Source organism: Neomonachus schauinslandi, chromosome 9 (genome assembly GCF_002201575.2).
Source record: "Neomonachus schauinslandi chromosome 9, ASM220157v2, whole genome shotgun sequence".
Classification (NCBI taxonomy): Eukaryota; Metazoa; Chordata; class Mammalia; order Carnivora; family Phocidae; genus Neomonachus; species Neomonachus schauinslandi.
This window is the reverse complement of record NC_058411.1, coordinates 85,024,979-85,045,819: the sequence shown is the minus strand read 5'-3', so window position 1 is coordinate 85,045,819 and position 20,841 is coordinate 85,024,979. Positions and strand designations below refer to the sequence as shown.

Below are 20,841 nucleotides of genomic sequence, written 5' to 3'. Positions count from 1 at the left end.
CTAACCAGAAGACCACACAGCCTCCCTATCCCTGTACATGCCAGAATAGAAAATATAAGAAGGAATGTTTCTGTGTTGGCATTTTTAAAAATGTTTTTAGTTTCCCTTATAGTTTTTTGAGAAAGGTGTGGAGGCCAAAACATTCCATCATTTCCACTTTTCCCAAACACCATCTTTCTTTTATTTTAGTGTGAGTGTATATATGATCATTTGAAAAAACAAGGATTGAATGAAATGATGAATTCTGATTTAAGTATTACAAATGTAAACTGATGTTTCACCAATGATACTCAACTGAAAAATGCTGTTATCATTTAAAAAAGCTATTAAAGGTTTTATAATAATACTTATATACTGTCATAATTATATCATCTCATTTAGCACTCAAAATGTTAGTCTCCGAATATTACTAATAATTAATACAGATCACCTTGAAATGCTCCATTTGCATACATTAATAATTTGGTAGTTTGGCTTCCTTGTGTCTTAATCCCACTAAACAATTTTTCAGGAGCTAGGGCCTACTCATACCTGTATTTTTAATTATGGCATTTCAAGAAAGGGGCATTTTCTACCAACAAAATCTGCCTTAGCTCTAAAAACAACAAAAAAACTCAACCTTAAAAACACTAGTGCCAGTGGTGATGACAGTTTTCCAACCAGACAAAATGTAGTAAAAATAGTTCTCTTCCTCCCGTTTTATAAAGAATACTTTTCATTAAATGATCATCTACCTCTGTATGGCTTAAAGACCATCTTACTTTGAAAAGGTTAAGACCAGACAAAAGAATTTAAGTCCTGGTTGGGCCTATAAAAGATTCCATTTTTATTTGTATAAACATTTACATTATGTATGAGGCAACTAGAGAGGCAGGTGCAGCACATAATGCAAGTTACTACTCTGTTTCTTCCCTAATAGCAGCAAACTCACCCAAGACAGGAGACAAATGAATATGTATGTGGATACTAATGATTACTTCAATTAAATTACACTAAAACCCCTCCAGTTATTCAGGAGTCTGAGGGTCAGTAGCAGGTATTTGCAGTTTTAGAAAGAAACTACTTCTGCCAGTCATCAGATTTGCCTTTGGACTCGTGAGATTCAGAGATCATAGGAATTTCTGAGTATACCTTGTCTTCAACATAATTCCCTTAAGCACTCTAATGAATTCAATATACTATTCAAAAAGTTCTTCCTGTTTTAAATGATTCAAATACAACTACATAAAACAAATTTAAACTCCCAAATATGTAGATTATATAAAACTAGTTTAAAAGAGGGGTGTTAATCTGTAACATCGTAATTCCATGACTATGACTTGCCCCCCAGTAAAATGAAAGCTCTAAGAGGGAAAGGCTTGTATTGCTCACCACTGTTCCATGGAACATTGGAGGTGCTGAATAGAAATCGTCAGAATGAATGAAGTCATCAAAGCAAAATCATTTGTGTACTTTTGTTAAAGTTAGGTAAAATGAGCATGTATTATACTTTCATGAATAGAAAACACCATTTTCATTTTTGTATCTGATGCCTGCTTATATGGAAGATAAAATGGAAAGTGACAAGGACAAATTTTGATCCTTTAGATTTAAAAAAAAAAAAATCACAGTTCTATTTACAAGAAAGAAAATCTAAGTGTGGACATGAGAAAAAAGTCTTTTAGCATAGTTGCAACCACTCAATAACAAAGGTCCTATTAACAGTAGAAATTAGGATTTTCCACTAAAAAAATATGGAAGAAAGTATTCAGGAAAATGAATTCCCAGCTATTAAAGCTTTTATGAGCCTTTTCTGGCATCTCTCACAGCTCTTGGTCAAAAACATCAAAGAGTAACTCCGGCATCTTAAAGGATGCAGCAAGACTGCTAGCAGTCTTAATATCTCACTTGACAGAAATAATGGAACTAATTTTCAAACTGTTTTAAAATTACCCAAGGCACTCCCACCTAACCAGGAACACACTGCATCTGCTGGCTCAGGACACACACAAGGAACTGAGTCCAGATCAGGATAACTTGAGTGACTAAACCAACTGCAATTTCCAATTAGAGTCATGTAATGTTTTCTTTCCATGGAGGACAAATTTGCTCTTGAAAAAAGCAAAAGAGTTTAATTTATCCTGTTAAAATTAACCTTTATTCCTCTATGCCATTAAAAAGGTGACATAACATGCATTATCTCAGAGACATAAGGAAGTGAAAGTATCATGCACACAGTGAAAAATTCCACATACCCCCAATCTCCCCCCAGTCCCAAAAGAAGTGAGGATACAGATGGAACCGTGAGTGAATATATACATTTGACCTTTGTATCCTTTAAAGAACGTCTGTCTGGAATTATATCATTAGGAACTCTTAAAGAGTTTGGGAGCTTAAAAAAATTCATTTCACCATTCAACACAACCAATCTCTATATATGCAGCCAACTGAAAATGGCCATCAGAATTAAATAGAATCATAGTAATTTCATAGATCAGTGTGACAGACATTTCCACTATTTCTTAATTAAATTTACCTGACCAGTTGCTTTTTAGGGTCTAGTATGTTCAGTAACTTGTCTGCATACACCTTCTTAGAAGCAGTAAAAAGAATGATCTACAAATTCAGGGGAAAAGAAGTAATCATTATACATGATCTAAATATGGGTACTATATTGAATAAAATAAAAATACTTATGTAATTAGCTTAAGCATGTTTACCTCATACATCTGAGACATTCGTTCCAGGAATTCCCTGAAGAATGGTCTTAATCTCACGTAAACCTGAAGAAATAACAAAGACAGGCTTCAGTAAATAGACATATAGAAGAGAAACAACTTATTTATAAGAGATGTTGTGTTCTAACTTTAAATATAATTAAGAAGCTCATATTTTAAAGTTCACAGAAAAGTACACTAAGTACCACTCAACCAAATATATTTCATAAACCCAAAATCACTTACAACAATCTTTTGGCAGGGTAATGATAATCATTGGTGATGTCACTTTTTAATATTTAAATGGCAGCATACAATATAATAGAACTTCGTGGAATATAATTTTAGTAAACATTTAAATTAAAAATGGAAGGTTTCCCTTTGAGATTTTGATCCACCAATCAGCTCCATCTTCCAGCCAGGTAGCATCCATCCAATTATTAGGCAGGCTGTGTGTCCACCTCTAGCTGACCTGTCTCAATGACCTTCCTCTATACTCAGACTTTCTTCTCAACAATCACCTGCTAAGAATACCTTTATTTTAAATCTCTATTAAGATAAATAATGTTCAAGAAAGAGATGTCTGGATTGGTGGGTTTAAATAACTGCAATTTTTCAGAATTCAATCTTGTTCTACATTTACTGATTCAGACATGGCATCTAAATTAGCGCTACTGGGCTACTTGAGATTGAAAATGTAACAAATACCAGTTATCAAAACCTACTGGCAATATCAGGAAAAACTACAGTACCCAAAAAACTGCCTTATATACATTATTTTATTTCTGTGTGTCTATCTTCTTGCCTACATTTAATGTAGCTCTTGTAATACACTCTAGAATTCAAAAAGCACAGAATTCTAAACCATGAGCAATCACTAAAATGGATTTACAGAAGATTTTAAATTATATTCATTTTGTGACAAAATTTTATTAAAAAAATTTTATACTTTATACTCAACAGTGATTAACTTCAAACACTACGAACAACAAATATTTAGAGAAGACCTATGCACCAGATTTCACTGGATTCAGATTTAAAAAAAAAAAAAAAACCACTAGGAACAACAAATTCAAAATCTAGGCCTCATGAAATTTAATTCTGTCATTAATACACATCCACACAAAAATGATAAAAATCTCGTTCTGGGAATGTTTTAGGGAAGAACAGGGAAATCATGCAAAGGATTCTAGGAAGTAGCGACCATTGTACTACCAATCTTTATAGTTTCCAGAGCCCTTTGGGCATAAGACAATGCCAAATATATAGTAAATACTTGATTAAAAAAAAAAAAAACCTGTTGAGTAAATGAAATAGAATTACCCAAAGTTAAGCAATATAGACAAAACAGAGAAAGAGAAGCAAGCCTATATGACTACACAAGGACAACTACTGAGTTTCCTTAAAAACTAATCATTTGTAGAAGACAAATTTTGAACAATTGTTACTTTGCTAATAGTATCACTACCCCTACCTCCAGGCTAGAATGATAAAGTACACTTGTTTTGAATCCTATTAGTTAGGCATTTTATTTCAATTTCTTGACTAATCAAAAACAAAGTGAAGCCATTTACCCCTACCCCTAGACCAAGTAAAAATAACCAAATCTTTGGTATCAATTCACTATCTTTAGGATAAGGCACAAGAAATTTAACTAGAGCTGCTCTTCTAATTAATTTTAACATTTTTCATCCTAAAAACATTTGGTACCACTTTGTGGCCAACCCAAGTAACTGACAGATTTCAGATATATTACTACTGCCTTAACTGGAAAGAACATTTTTATTAACTATGGGTCTTTTCAAAAATAGATTTGTGATGATTAAGAAAAAAAACATCAATTTAGTCAATACTTCTTTCCAGTGACCTCATCTCAAGGATGATGAACTATGAACCATCAAAGCCTTTTGTTTGTTCCTAAGAAAGTTAATCATGCATTTATAATAACCAAAATACTTTATTTTTGCATTTATATAAATTATTTCATTTGTTCTCAATATCTGTTATCACTTGCTCCATACTCTAAAGTAAGCTAAGTAAGGTCCCTGTTATTTGGGATTTGTTTCCTCTGAACCCTAACATACTTCCATTTTAGAGGAAACTTCTGTGTAAACAATATTATCCAAGCATAGGAAGGCGAACACCGTACAAAGGTGACATTTCCAACTTCTTACACATGACTTCAGATTAAGTCAAAACTATAACTTCATTATACATTCTACTACTGTCACCATTCTTAATATAAAAACACATCTTAAAATTTGACATTACTTTCAAAAATGTCCTTGTTTACAGGGGATGAAAGGTGGCACTAAAGATGGGGGAATATATTGCTAGGCTGTTTCCTTACCATGAGAATAGAATTGTTAGCTATAGAAGTTCCTATCCTCAAAAACAGATTCACCATTTGAACAGGAAGGTGTTTCTGTATTAAAATATATACACAGAAACTAAGGTGGTTAGTGGGGGAAAAAAAAGAATATAGAAAGATACAAGGTAACAGTGAGTAGGGGTGGAAGTTCTGCTTTGTGCTACAAAGGCAAAATCTCAGAGAAAAATAGAAATTGAGACACAAGGCCAGCAGGATCTAAGTCATTTGGATGGATATATTAAAGCAGAAATCTATGGAAGTCAAACACTAAGTACTGTTTAGTAGGAAACAGGAAACAGTTGTAAGATATGTGTAATACAAAGAGACAACAATCACTTATTGTGTGGGGTCACAGAGATACAGAAATAAACAAATGCACAGAGGCATTCCAGAATGCTTCCAAATCTATTCCACAGATGCTTTTAACTACATTTATCTTCTCCTAACTTGCTCATCACAAAGATTCCTGTCCTGAGCTGCCAATTTCCTATTTTCCATGTTCTTTCTCTACTTAGTATTTCACTAACCATCCTTCTTCAAACTTCTCTTTACAAAATTTTAATCTTCCATCACTGAACAACATACCTTTTGAAAAAGCCAAATGCAGAATGCTATAAAGAAACAATTATATAAAAATACCATACCCAAAGATACGTCTTAAATAGGATTGACTACTATGCAAAGATACAGATTTATGAATATGTTCAAAATACAAAACTTTAAAAATAAAATCTACTAGAATAATACATGCAAAATAGTGATAATGGAACTAATCTTGTATATAATCTGTTGTGGACTGATTTTGCTAAAGTTTAAATTTTACATAGAAAAATATATAATAAAACATTACATTAACAGTACATCAACAGTCCTTCATATAAACAATACCTGATAGCCTATACTTTCTTCGGTATTAAGACAACGAGAACAGCCTATAATTGTGTATATACACAGTCCAACCAGGCCATAAATGGTAAGCAAAACTAGATTTAACAAAAGTAGCCACCAAAATAACAATCTAGTTATAAATTGATTATATTTTGTGATAGTCTAAGTTCAAATTCATGACTAAGTATGCAGTGTCAAGCTATATAAACTGAATAATTTCTATTAGTTTACCAAACCTTATCTAATTTCATAGATAACTTTAACAGCATGACTAAAAAAAGAAAGAGGAGGAGGAGAGGGAGAAGAAGAAGAAAACACCCAAAGCAGCCATCACTTTGTGGGCAAGTGAAGAAGAAAAAAATTCCTTACATGTAAATCTTTTAAGGAAAAATATGTCTTTTTTATTTTTATTTTTTAAAAGATTTTATTTATTTATTTGAGAGAGAGAATGAGATAGAGAGCATGAGAGGGGGGAGGGTCAGAGAGAGAGGCAGACTCCCTGCTGAGCAGGGAGCCCGACGTGGGACTTGATCCCAGGACTCCAGGATCATGACCTGAGCCGAAGGCAGTCGCTTAACCAACTGAGCCACCCAGGCGCCCAAATATGTCTTTTTTAAAAAAAAGATTTATTTTATTTTAGAGAGAGAGCTCGAGTAGGGGAAGAGGCAGAGAGAGAGAGAATCTTGAGCAGACTCTGCGCTGAGCATGGACCCTGATGCGGGGCTTGATCCCAGGACCACGAGATCATGACCTGAGCTGAAACCAAGAGTTGGATGCTTAAGCGGACACTTAATGGACTGAGCCACCTAGGTGCCCCTAAGGAAAAATACTTCTAAATGGTTGTAAGCACAGATAATATAACCTTAACATATCCAAAAAGAAACATCTTATTAAAAATTTTTCCATGATATCCTCTGAATTTATTGCTATACTGATAAAGCTTCTTAAATTGTTTTAATTTTTAACTTTTTTGAAGTAATCTCTATGCCGAACATGGGACTCAAACTCATGACCCCAAGATCAAGAGTGGCATGCTCCACATCTGAGCCAGCCAGGTGCCCCATACTGATACAGGTTCAAAACAAAACAAAAAACAGTCAATTCAGTGGGACTCACCTACTTAAGAGTATGGCATCTTTAAATAAAAAGATGACTGGTAAATGCTATTTATTTAATTAGCAGTAAGACTTTAAAGCTGTAGAAAACCAACAAAGCTGGGGAATGTGAAGAATGAGATGCTACAAATAACTGAAAAATCTAACCATTCGTAGACACTTACTCTGCCCATTTGTTAACCCTTCTGTACACCTTTGTCTCCTCATTTATAAAATGGGTAAAATAACAATACCTACCTCATAGGGTTGTTGTGAGGATTAAATAAGTTAATACATGTAAAGCACCTAGAAGAGTGCCTGGCACACTGAGACTGCCAACTATTATTACTATCCACCTTATTATTTAAAAGTACTCAGTCATAAGGAGAATAGCGGGAATAAGTATGATTCTATGGGGCAGAACTGGGTAACCTCAACTCAAAGAGAAAGCTGTACAGCAGCAGTCTATACTTTTAAATCATGAATTGCATCAGCTGATAGCTTAACTATTTAACTTAGTTAACATTTTCTTAGCATCAATACTAGAGCACAGAGATGGAACCTAAATCCTCTTTATAGAAGAGGGTTGCTCAGGTAGGCCCTGTGGAGACCTCAACTTCATAACCCACTGGGTGACATTATAGTAACATCCCTTGCTTAACACAGTCCCAACAAGTAGATGGCTGCTGGTATAGTATTTGTAGGCAGACCAATTCTGGAAATGAATAGGTAAATACTAAAACATCAAAATAAAAAATAATAAAAACAAAAACCCCCAAACTAAAAGATTCTGCAAAACATTATACTAAATAGAAATAAATTTGAAAAGGGATTTTCCTATAGAGTCTACATGGGATAAAGTGAAGCTTATGGTATTCATATAGATGAGTTGGCAACGAAGCAAAATCTTCAAATAAAAATTGGCCATTATATATATTGTTTATTTAAATATGTGTGCATATATGTTTGTGTGTATAAATAAGCTATTGCTGTGTTTTTATTTACATAAAATTTAGTCATTTTAAAAGAAAAAAAAAGGTCATTTTAGTAGAACAAAAAATGCTGCCTTTAAAAACAAATTCTAAACTGTCTAAACAATTTAATATGCTTAGTAATCAACTGTCACCTCTCCTAAATTTGCAAAACCTTTTTAGCTATTGAACAAGAATTTTCCATGCATTTTTAAAATGAACTGCCTCTAATTTTTTTTTTTTTTTTAAAGATTTTATTTATTTATTTGAGACAGAGAGAATGAGAGAGACAGAGAGCACATGAGAGGGGGGAGGGTCAGAGGGAGAAGCAGGCTCCCTGCCGAGCAGGGAGCCCGATGCAGGACTCGATCCCGGGACTCCAGGATCATGACCTGAGCCGAAGGCAGTCGCTTAACCAACTGAGCCACCCAGGCGCCCGAACTGCCTCTAATTTTAAGATACATTTAAAAGAATACAAAGAATTCCTCATGAAATACATTTTATCATCTTTGAGAAGCATATAACTATAGGTTTCAGCTCTTCCTTTTTTTAACCTTAAAAATCAATAATGAATAATTACAATGAAAAAATTAGTACCAATGACTAACTATACTTACTAATAAGGATAGGAAAGTTCCTTTAAAATTACTTTTTAATATTAACCTACAATTATCAAAATATTGTTCCCTACCAGCTAAAATATTACATTAATCCTCAAAACTAAGTGTCCACGACCCCAAATGTTTTATTTAAGGCACAATTATACATACTACTTTTGTACAACAAAAATTATGCTTTATGAAGGTCAAAACAAAATGCCTCTTGGTTAGTATCAATTTAAGTCAGAGCCTGAGAGAAGGAAAAATTTGATTAGATATTTACTACAAAGCTCTTCATTTACATGATTGCTTTTTCTTCATGAAGCAAAAATAATGGTGACTTTTCTAAGAAAGACTATAGAGAGGAGAAAGAAGCCACTGACCCTCTATTCCTCTTGTTCTGTAGTACAAAATATATGAGATCCTTGTGAAAATTATCCTAGGCTATAAGGTTCCCAGAAAACAAACAAACTACAGTAATGGGGAAGAGGTGGAGCTTTGCTAACATGATTTCCCACCCACCTCTCCCCCCAACTTTTCCCATAAAAGCAACCTCCACTAATAAAAACAAAGCACCCTTTAGCAAGTAGCTCCCTATGGAACCTATCTCTCCTTGAGTGCTTACCACAATCTGATTTCTGGACAGCTGACCCAAAGTTTGATGATTTTACTGATCTTCAGAAAGCCACTGACTGGCTAAAGTCTTATTGGTGAACAGAGTCAAAAATCAGATGCCCCTGCCATACTTTACAGAATGAGGAGTTGGACAGCACAGTTACGTTTGGCTGTACTGTGGTGAAACATATGAGGCATCTTCTTTTTGTCTTCAATTAGCCACGTTTGGGCTGAGTAGCTCTATTACATCTTCAAAAAACTGAGCTCCAGTTCTTGATGGAGATAGAGGAAGGTCATTGAGGAGGTGGTTCAGCTCAAGAGCTAAGTGAAAAATCTGTCTTTTGATTCAGTCCTGCTTGTGGATAGAAGTCATCTTCTGGATGGAAGAGGGAGTGAGATGACCTAGAGTCTTGAATTGGTGGATCTGCAGGAACAGAAACTAAATACAGTGGAGACCTCTTAACTGAGTAACACCACGAGATGGATTTCCTGACAATGTGTCAATATAAGCTAAATATAAAGATTAAATATGTGCATTGGAACTGATCATGCACTTGTTTTTTCAGATATCAAATGCATTTGCACCATTCTATGAATAAATATGTTTTCCCAATAACTAACTATAAAATAATATGGAAAAACAACCAATTTAAAGGGGAAAAAAAAAGACCCATTCAAACAAAAATCCATTACTTTTGCCTTTGTGAGTGCCATACCCTCACTTTAAAAACTCAGTTATTTCGAATGACTTTTTCTCTCCAACTACACAAACTACAATCTGTCTATCCATATAGTGTCAGTAGTAACATGTATCAAATTTTAATTTGATTGTGTCTTTTAGGGTTTTTTATCCCCCAGAGAAATGGAATTCAAATACACTCAATGTACTAAATTGAGGCTTGAATAATCGACCTGCTCAAAAATTCTGACACCTGCATTGAGTGAGTCCTACTTATCAATCAAAAGGAGAGTATATACCATTAGTCAGGCAATCTTTAAATGTGAGTAGTGGTCATCTTAAATTTCCCTTAAACTTTCATCTGAAAAAACTAAGAAAGCCCACAACCAGGTTATAGTGGATCCAGTTTTAAATTTCTCTATATATTAATAAGAGTTTTGATGAACATTTTATTACTTACTTCCACTTAGAATTTGAGTATGTAAATTTACTGTATATACTCTCATAATTATTACACCAAAGGTCAGCAAACTATGGCATGTGGGTCAAATACAAACTGTCACTTATTTTTGTAAATAAAGTTTTACTGGGACACAGCCACACTTATTTGATTATGTACTTACTGTCTATGACTACTTTCATGCTACAATGGTAGAAAAAGTATTTGGAACAGAGACTGCAGAACCTAAAATAATAAAAACTGGCCCTTTTCAGGAAAATGTTTGCCAACCCCTAATATAGATGATTATTAAAACATACGTAAAACAATTTACACTTTAAATTGTTTGAAAGAAACAAAAATAACAAGTAGAAATATAGGTCAACCATAACAAACTTACCACAAAAAGAAACTAAAATAAGTCCCAGGAGGACACTTGGTGTTGATTCAGATGAAGAATCTGATCCTACCTTAATATTACCAGTTTATTTTTAAGAGTATACACTATGCTATGTAAATGCTATGGAACTGACAGATTCGAGAGTATATAGATAAATGCCATGGAATGGTTCACTTAAAAATGGTTTATTTTATGTTGTGAATTTCACCTCAATAAATTATTTTTTAAGAGTATATACAGTATTTTACAGGTTTCTACCTTTTAAGTGGGCCACATTATATTGCAGTGGTTAAATATGTAAGTTACATCTTACCTAATAATGTGGTTTCTCCAAAATCTCTTAGATCATCTCAGACCCTTGTGTATATTTCTTCTTTGCCAGTAGATGGAGACAACACCACTGAAAGTTTAAAAGACATCATTCCCTGTTTAAAGGGAGCTTGCTGGTCTGAAAACTAGGGGAACCCTAACCCAAGATTTCTTCAAAATTCTTTTTAAAAAAGCAGACAGAATGGCTATGCCAAAACCAGAAATCCAAGGGATTATACTGAATATTAACTATGGACATCCTCAAAAATTTACTGAAGGGGGACTAAACTCTGTACATGATGTAGTAACTAATAAATCATAATAATAAAATGCAATCGTCTCTGTAACTTATAAGATTCAAACTTCCTGCTCACTGCTCCTAATTTAGGCTAGATAATTTATTTTTCAGTTTCAGAAAGTGTAACTCAGAATATATAAGAAAAAGAGTTCTTTGAATTCCAAAGATAGATGCAGTACATATATGGTTTTTATAAGTATTAATTGTATGCACTGCTACAAGACTTTTATTCAAAATAAGATAACTATCCAGATCCACATAAAAATAATAAGAACTTTACAAAAAAAAAAAAAAGAAAGAAGAGAATTAAGGCAGAAATGGTGGAAGCAAGAAAAAATTCAATTTTATGGTCACAATAAAAAGAAATGCTCATGAAAGGGAAGAATCAAACTCAACTACTTTCCAAGTTTCTTAACTATTAAAAATCACATAAACAAACCAAAACTATCCGCAAGAAACAAATTTCAAATCTGAAAGCTTAAGAAAAGTCATTCCAAAATAATTATTTAATATTTTTCAAATAACAACTTTCCAAATTCAAAGCCTGAATGCAATTTTGAACAAAAACCAAGGTTATCAAGCTAAAAAGAGAGAACTAAGATATTGCTATACTATTTATAATTGCCACAAGCCTCCTGTCCTTGATGTGAACTAAAAAAGAACCCATTTGGCAAAAAAGGTCTTATTAAGAAAAGAGATTACCTTAAGCCAAATAATATCCAGTTAAAAAATACAAAAATCTTACAATCCTTTATTTTTATGTATATTTTGCTCATTCTCTAATCAAAAGCCAGAACTAAAATAAGCCTCCATAGAAGGGAAATGAATATAGTATTCAAATATTAGCATGCCTACAATGCCTATCTAGGTTAAACCAGAACTAACAAGAATTGCTAAAATAAATTCTCTTACGACTCATAAAGTAGGTAAAGCAGATCCTGAACCACAAACTTCTATTTAACTCTGAAATTTTTTGATCCCCAAAAGACAGTAACTATCATGTGCCAAGAAAACTATACCATATTCTAACTGCCTATTAAGAGCACAACCAACCATGAACACCTTTCCATCATTCACACAGTAAATGTTCTGTGGCTTTATTTAATCCTTGAGTTGGCTTCCTCTTGACAAAGAACAAACTTTTTGACCCTTTCCCAACCCTTCAACAACTGCTATGTATGAAGGTAATGCTAATTAAGTAACCACCACCAACACAGAAAGGCACTTTGCAATTTTCAAAGTGTATTCATATAAATTAATTGAAATTTTATGATAGGAAAATCTCAAACATAAAGAAAAAACTATGGCCAACACACATAATTTACAGTGAAATGTAAATGATCTTTGCATTTTGCATGGTTACTTGTCCATCAACACAGATGAGGGAGAAATGCTTTTACCCAGATTTTTAAAGCAATAAGCGGAAGTGTCCTGGAATTCTGTGATTAATATAAAGTAGATATACCAAACTGCAATCTACAGGCCATATTACTACAAAAGGAAATAAAAATGACCAACAAGGAATGAGTTTTCTTTATACTAACTGGATTTTTTGGGGGAAAAAAAAACACAAAAAGCAAAACACCAGGTGTTAACCTGGCAAGTTCTTCTTGGGGATCTATAATGTCAGTGCTCCTGCCTCCACCTGCTGGCAAACAGATTATGAAACTAGCAGAGATCACTGGGTTAAAAAAGTTGACATTTTTGGGTAACATTTAATGTTTTATGTAATTATTTAGCATGATGCTACTTTGGGTTAATAAATCAGTAATATATTGATGAAATCCATTAGGAAAAAACACATTAAACTTTACACACACAAATAAAATTACAAAAGATTTCTTGGTTCAGGACATTATCTAACAGGCTAAAAATCAAGTTAAAAATTGTTTTTAATTACCTGATAAATGACATCTTGGAAAAGGACTGGAAAAGTAAGTGCTGCATCTTCTAGCTCATTTAGACTACAGTGTACTAGTGTTTCATCCTTAAAATAAAAAGCACACACCGAATGAACCAAGATATTAAAAGAAATTTCAAATGATAATTTTATGTACCCATGACCACCAGAAACATTTATGAAAACACTCATTCATATGTGGAATTTTACATTTATCATACATTCCTCTATGTGGCATGGCAATGTGGAATAGAATTTTCTAAGCCACTGGTTCTCAGGTATGGTTCCTGGACCAACAAGTAGCATGAGCATCATCTGGGTTAGAAATGCAAATAAATAACTAGTTAGAAATGCAAAATTTTAACTAGTTAGAAATGTGAATCCTCCAGCTCCACTTGTGATAATTCAAAAACTCCAAAGGGGATGAAGAAAAAAGGAGCTCAGCAATCTATATTTTAATAAGCCCTTTAGGTGATCCCGATGCATGCTCAAGTCTGAGAACCAGTGTTCTGAGTTCTGCAGTTGCCAACTTTGATAAAATAAATATAAGCTCCTTTTATTTAACAATTAGCAAATGGAAGTTTAGAATCTAATTATTTTTAAGAATACATATATTCTATTCACATAGCTCCTTATCCTTTAAAGTTTTATGAAGTTTTTTATTTTGTAAAATGGATGCCTTAGTATCTGTTGAATATGTTTGAGACAAAAACATTTAACTAAATTAGCAGTCAATGAAGACTTGTCATTTTTGATTACCAAACCCTGTTTTTTAAGAGGATAAGAAGGTGAGGATCATTCCATCTAAGATATGTGCAAATATTTATATTTCTTAAATACTGAATGATTAAAAAACAGTTCTATTTGTAGTAAGTGATAAAACACTTTTTAAAAAAAAAAAAGCTGCCAATGACTAACCCCAAAATTTTCCAATGCATTTACAATGAATTAAAATGAAACACAAATGTTCATACCTTGTGATTCCACATCTTATTAGCTGGAGTGTTTCTTTTAACCTAAAGTTAACTCTGGGGAGGCAAAGAGCAAAAAATACTCTAGATATGCCTCATTTTCTTTTAATAGCATATCAGTCTACACATTTCAAGGTATTGTCTTAGCATCTAAAAAAAGGTACCCTCTTTGCTTCAACTGAATCATAACTAATTCTGCTACTTCTTCATCTATAGACTATCTAAATTTTGATCATTCTTCATTTATTTCTATAAAATTACTCGTTTATGCTCAGCCAAATCCTATCTTTTCTGTTTGCCTCCACATTGCATTAAAAATTGTATGGTCAAGCTTGCTATCATGACCACATCAACTCCTAACACAAAAATCTAGCAAAATCTCTTTTTCAGTTTCTCCACTAACTTGCACATCAAATCTACACTACTCATGATCAGTTTCAAAATTTTTCTCTTGCTACTTATCCTCTAATAAATAACTAATACTTAGGACCTCTGGAGACCTCTCTTACATCTCTCTGGCTAGACAAAAGCTAAGGTGCTGAACTCTCAAAAAAGAACTATACATGCTAGTTAAGATTTAAAATAATAAACTTTCCCTCAAGAAAAAAATTTTATGAGAAATAAACCACATTTCCAATTACAGGATACGAGTAACAAAGGCTAAATAATAAAATGCTTCCCAATATTATATAATAGGTAGGTGTTCAGTTCTCAAAGCACTTCTGGTACCCTAAAACATAAATTTTTAACACATCAAGAGAGCATATTAAAGGTTTTATTAGCATTAAGAGATCATGTTTTTGGGAGTCTATTAATAAAGTTATTGGTATTAGATACTGCACAAAAATAAGAAGAGAAAAAGGGCTATAATCTTGCATAAGGTTAATTCATTGGGACCCAAATAATATTTGGTTCTTCAAGGAAATATAATCCTGACACCGCCCCCCCAAAAGGCAAAATCTAAGCATGAAATGAAATAGAATTTATCAGGAAATTAAAAAAAAAAAAATTGCAAGGATCTCAGAAATATGGGGGAAAGAACTAATTTAAATACAAAAATGAAAGCCTAATTTATTTTCAAAGAGTACCTGATACCAATCAAACTGAGGACCTTGGCATTGGACTATGCTTCAAATAAAAACATTTCAGAACATCTAAGATATGTTTAGTAAATGTGTAAGACTTTTTACGTTCACTTTTATCCTCTCAGGTATTTTGGGCTAGAGTTTTTAAAAAAGAAATTTAACTCCTTTATTTTCTCTACCTGTACATACAATATACTTACCAGGTCTAAAACTAGGGAGAATTCTGGTGTGCTTCTTGTTTTCAATGGAAGAGCAGGTTTCCTATTTAGTTGTTCTTCTGTCAGTGGTGGAACATGTTTGATGAAATAATACCTACAAATCAAATTTTAAGAAAATCTCAACATTTCTACATTTTATAAATATAAGACATATTACTAAATTCAGCTCATATTTAAATCTTTAAATAATACACTTTTAATCTAGTAAACCAAACCTATGAAATGTAAATAAAACTGAAAATATAAAATATTTCAGTAACCTACAAGTTACATGTTCTTTCCAATATACCATTCAGCCACCCCTCCACACATCTTTCATTCTGCTCCAAGAGGGAAAGGAAAACAAAAAAAACAAAAAACTCACGGGTCAAATACTTCCCAGTCTTCTTCATAGGTAGCCTCTGCGTGAGTTGATGAATAACCACTATCTGGAGTTACTGGTGCTATTTAATAAAATGAAAAACAAAATGTTACTTTTACTCACTATGAAGTATACATTTTTACCGTTTTTATTTAAGATTTTCCTGAAGCCCTGTGTATTTTAGGTTCAAGAAATGACAGAAATAGGGCGCCTGGGTGGCTCAGTTGGTTAAGCGACTGCCTTCGGCTCAGGTCATGATCCCGGAGTCCCAGGATCGAGTCCCGCATCAGGCTCCTTGCTCAGCAGGGAGTCTGCTTCTCCCTCTGACCCTCCCCCCTCTCATGCTCTCTCTCTATCTCATTCTCTCTCAAATAAATAAATAAAAATCTTAAAAAAAAAAAAAAAAGAAAGAAAGAAATGACAGAAATAACTTACAAACAGTATTGCATAGCAAATTTATTAATACACAGATCTAACTCCAGATCCAAAGGAAAAAAACTGCCATTATAGATAAAATAGCAAGCTAGATCATAGCTGGCAGAATTAAAATCCCTCACAGCAAAGAGAAAATTTACTACTTATTACCAGAATCATACACTCCATGAAATTTCAATTTCTAACTGCATGGTGTTATATGTATAAACATAAAAATTTCACGGGGCTCTTGTAAGCAGTGACACTTTGCAAAGTACCTTGTACATACATATACAAGCAGTCAATATATATCTGTGCTGACCTTAGACCGAGAGGTAGTTTTTAACCTGAGATCTACGAACGCTCTTTAAGAGGTTCATGAAACCCCCTGAAGACTTATGAAAAAATGTTGTATGTACATTTTTACAGGAATCTCGAGGCTGTCTAAAATCTTTTAAAAAGTTAAAAAATGCTGCTTTATATAGAAACCATTGCTTTAGAAGAGGCCTTATTTTACTTCTAATTTACAAGCAACCTAAAAATAATCATGAAGTAATTCTCTATTCCATGATAAATGGTCCATCCTACATTTAAGCTAAAATTCTATCAAATGATAGAGCATTAGAAATAATGCTGGGAGGGGAGCCTGGCTGGCTTAGTCGGAAGAGCATGTGACTCTGGATCTCAGGGTCAGGAGTTCAAGCCCCATGTTGGGTGCAGAGATTACTTAAATAAACAAAAAACTTAAAAAAAAAAAATTATACTGGGAATTTTCTAAGACAATAATTATAACTTAAATTCAAGGAAAGGACAAAAGGTAAAATTCTAAGTTAGAGGTAATGTCTCAGAGCTAAAAGTTCAAGATGGATGCCAGAGACTGAATGTTTGTGTCCCCACAAAATGGTATTTAGAGGTGGAGACTTTAGGATGTCATGAGGTCATTAGGTCATGAGGGTGGAGCCCTCATGAATGGGATTAGTGCCCTTATAAAAGAGCCTCCAGACAGTTCACATAGCTTCTGCCATGTAAGGGTGCATGAGAAAATAATTGTTTATGAACCAGAAAGCAGGCTCTCACCAGGTAATGAATCTGCTTGGTGCTTTGATCTTGGATTTCCCAACCTCCTAAACCATGAGAAATAAATTTCTGCTGTGTATATGCCACCTAGTCTGTGGTAATTTGTTATTGCAGCCCAAAAGGACTAAGACAGTGGAACTCACTAAAACTGCTATAATCTGTCTATAGGAATGGAATATTGGTGGATAATAGTCAAAGGAAAAAAAACAAATATTTCTTGCTATTACCATGTATTAATTCTTTTTAAAATGATTTTATTTATTTTAGAGAGACAGAGACTGAGTGCATGCATGAGTGGGGAAAGAGGCAAAGAGGGAGGGAGAAGAAAAGGGAGAGAATCTCAAGCAGACTCTGCAGTGAGCGTAGAGCCTGACATGGGGCTCCATCTCATGACCCTGAGATCATGACCTGAGCCTAAACCAAGAGTCGGACACTTAACCGACTAAGCCACCCAGGCGCCCCTATCATGTAATAATTCTTTATGTATGTATTACCTTGTAACATAGTATGTATATTAAGTGAATGACAACAGAGGTAAAACATAATTTTTGTCCATCTGTAATTTCATGCCAATAACAGTTCATTAGCACAAGGGGTAATGGAAAAATATATCTTCTAACTACTTGTTTCAAATTCCTATTAACTTCAGAGAAAGGGGGAAAGGAAGCAGTATGTGAGTGCCTTCATGCTAAGCATTTTTCTTATTTCATCCCATTTAGCTTTCATAACCCTGAATTATTTCCCTTTTAAAGGTCAGAGAGTCATCTCAGAGAGCTTAAGTAAGCTGTCTAAAGTCACAAAGCTAAGTAAATGACAGAGCCATCCTCCTTCCTTCTTGTTCTCTTTGGCTAGGTTCTTGAAGTTAAGGAAAAGTAATAACCTTTGTCACTCATACTCATCTTTTAAGATCAGCAAAAATTTTACTTCTATCCTCTCATGATCCAGAGTGAATGCAATGTGCCACCTCATCATTCTGCACATTTATTTCTAATAGCACTCACCACACTGTACAGTAATTTTTGTGATTACCTGGCTGATCAATTAGATAATGTACTCTTCAGGGTCAAGGAGCATTTATCTTATTCATCTTTATAAATAACGTCCATCACAGAAAATAGGTGTTCAATAAAAGTTAAGGAAATAAATGAATGAATGAGACAACTGGAGTAAATTTTACTCCCCACCCCCCAAAAACCATTAATGCTATAGAAATCCCTTCTCCATCTTCACAGTTGTCAGAAAAAAAATAAATACAGAGGATTATACAGCAGCACAAAAATACAGAACAAACATCAAACAAGAGGTCCAAAGCCCTGGACTTGGTCTATACGCCCAAACACTGGCAAGGAATGAGCATAAAATGACAGGTGAAGAGTAGATTCCTTTGCAAATCTTATCTGCCCAAGAATGAACTATGTACATAATCCATGTTGATTTGACAGATTCAGTATTATTCTTAAAATATAACATTATAGGGCGCCTGCGTGGCTCAGTCGGTTAAGCGTCTGCCTTCAGCTCAGGTCATGATCCCAGGGTCCTGGGATCGAGTCCCGCATTGGGTTCCCTGCTCAGTAAGGAGTCTGCTTCTCCCTCTGCCAGCTACTACCCCTGCTTGTGTTCTATCAAATAAATAAGTAAAATCTGTAAAAAAATATAACATTATAATTTAACATTATAGATCTTAAGTTTAACACTACAGAAGTTAATCTTTTATTTGACCAATTTAAAATAAATCTTTGTTATGTCGCTTTTTCTCTTCATATTGGTATTACTGGGTTGCCCTATATAGAAGTTTCATAATTGTAGCATTTTTTCTTTAAATGTTTTCTGCCGTTTTGATTATATTTTTTCAAGTTTCCCCTTATATTCAAGGGAAGAACATCATTCTACTTCCTTATGCCAAACTACGTTTCTGAACCAATACATATGTGCTAGGGTCTCTCAAATGCATGGCATTATAGGAAATAAAAAGACAAATCTAAAATAAAAGCCCAAGATCTTGTCCCTCTGGGAAAAGATGACCATCCTCAATTTTATTTCTGCTTTTAAGCATGATGAAACAGTTTCATCTTTTAGCTTTATACATCTGTATACCACAACCCTCAGAGGTAATAAATTCTGATCTCATATGTTCTACATTTCCATGACAACTGGCTCAGCGACCCAACAATTATGGTAGGCCTTTATAAGGATCCAGAATTAGGCTGCAAAGTTTGGATGCAGGGAAAGATCAGGGAAAAGAAGCTTCTTTTGGGGGGATGTCATCTATATATGCAACAAATCTGAAGGTATAAGGCTGCCTTTAGGTGGGAACTTCAGACTGAAGGGTCTGATACTAGTGCAATTATAATAAGTGTGTTCATAAACATGAGCATATGTTTTGCTATTTGTGTTAAATTTCTTTTTTTTTTAAAGATTTTTATTTATTTATTGAGAGAGAGAGAGAATGATAGAGAGAGAGCATGAGAGGGAGGAGGGTCAGAGGGAGAAGCAGGCTCCCTGCCGAGCAGGGAGCCCGATGCGGGACTTGATCCCGGGACTCCAGGATCATGACCTGAGCCGAAGGCAGTCACTTAACCAACTGAGCCACCCAGGCGCCCCTATTTGTGTTAAATTTCTAAGTAGTCAGATTAGTACAAATAAACTGTAAGATGACTAATGCTCTGTCAAAACAGCCTTTTAAAAAATTCAATTTCAAAATGACCAGACTTGGGGGAGAAAGTTTTATTTCCAATTTTAATTGTTTTATGTTCAAGAAAGAAAAACTTACGCATTTGCTCTATTAAAGAAAAAAAGAAATCCTGCATTTTTATACATTATTCATGAAGATGCATTAAGAAAAGAAATTTTCTTCACCTGTAAGGGGTGGGATATCACGATTAACTGTTTCTTCTGCTTCTTCTAAACCATTATTTATCGATGGCCTCACTTGAACTGCTTGATTTGAGTAAGCTGCTCCATTCGTTGACGTAGTAGTACTGGTAGTGATCTCATCCACCTGTTCCATATCAAGTTGTTTTACTATCTCTTCAGCTTCCACAGCCTGTCCTGGGGAATCGGATCCTGATGTTCCTATAATCAAGATTTAGTATGCTCACAACCATCATTTAAAAACTCAAAAGGGGGTGGGGGAAGAGGCATAGATGTTTTTAAGGGTACAAACTTATAGCAAGCAAACATAAGCCCTAGAGACCTAATGCGCCGTAGAGTGAATATAGACAAATATTGTATTATAATCATCAAACTTGCTAAAAGAATAGAACTTAATTGTTCTAACCACTAAAATGAAAAGATAATTATGTAATGTGATAGAGGTGCTAATTACTGTTACATGGCAATCATATTACAATATATAAATGTATCAAATCAACTTGTTTACCCTTATATTTACATAATGTATGTGAAATATATTTTATTTATTTTTTAAGATTTTATTCATTTATTTGACAGAGAGAG

At 33.9% G+C, this 20,841-nt stretch overlaps 1 protein-coding gene across 2 annotated transcripts in view; it reads right to left on the bottom strand.

Moving 5' to 3' along the window:
* The window catches only part of CTDSPL2 (CTD small phosphatase like 2), a 75,225-nt gene that overhangs the window by 3,692 nt on the left and 50,692 nt on the right, over window positions 1–20,841 (bottom strand). For both annotated transcript variants that reach the window (XM_021695291.2, XM_021695292.2), the window contains exons 5-10: window positions 20,242–20,457; window positions 15,898–15,976; window positions 15,516–15,627; window positions 13,260–13,346; window positions 2,700–2,762; window positions 2,516–2,595 (exon numbers count right to left, since the gene is read on the bottom strand). In XM_021695291.2, the coding sequence (XP_021550966.1) occupies window positions 2,516–2,595; window positions 2,700–2,762; window positions 13,260–13,346; window positions 15,516–15,627; window positions 15,898–15,976; window positions 20,242–20,457 (637 nt within the window). The remainder of the gene's footprint in view (window positions 1–2,515; window positions 2,596–2,699; window positions 2,763–13,259; window positions 13,347–15,515; window positions 15,628–15,897; window positions 15,977–20,241; window positions 20,458–20,841) is intronic.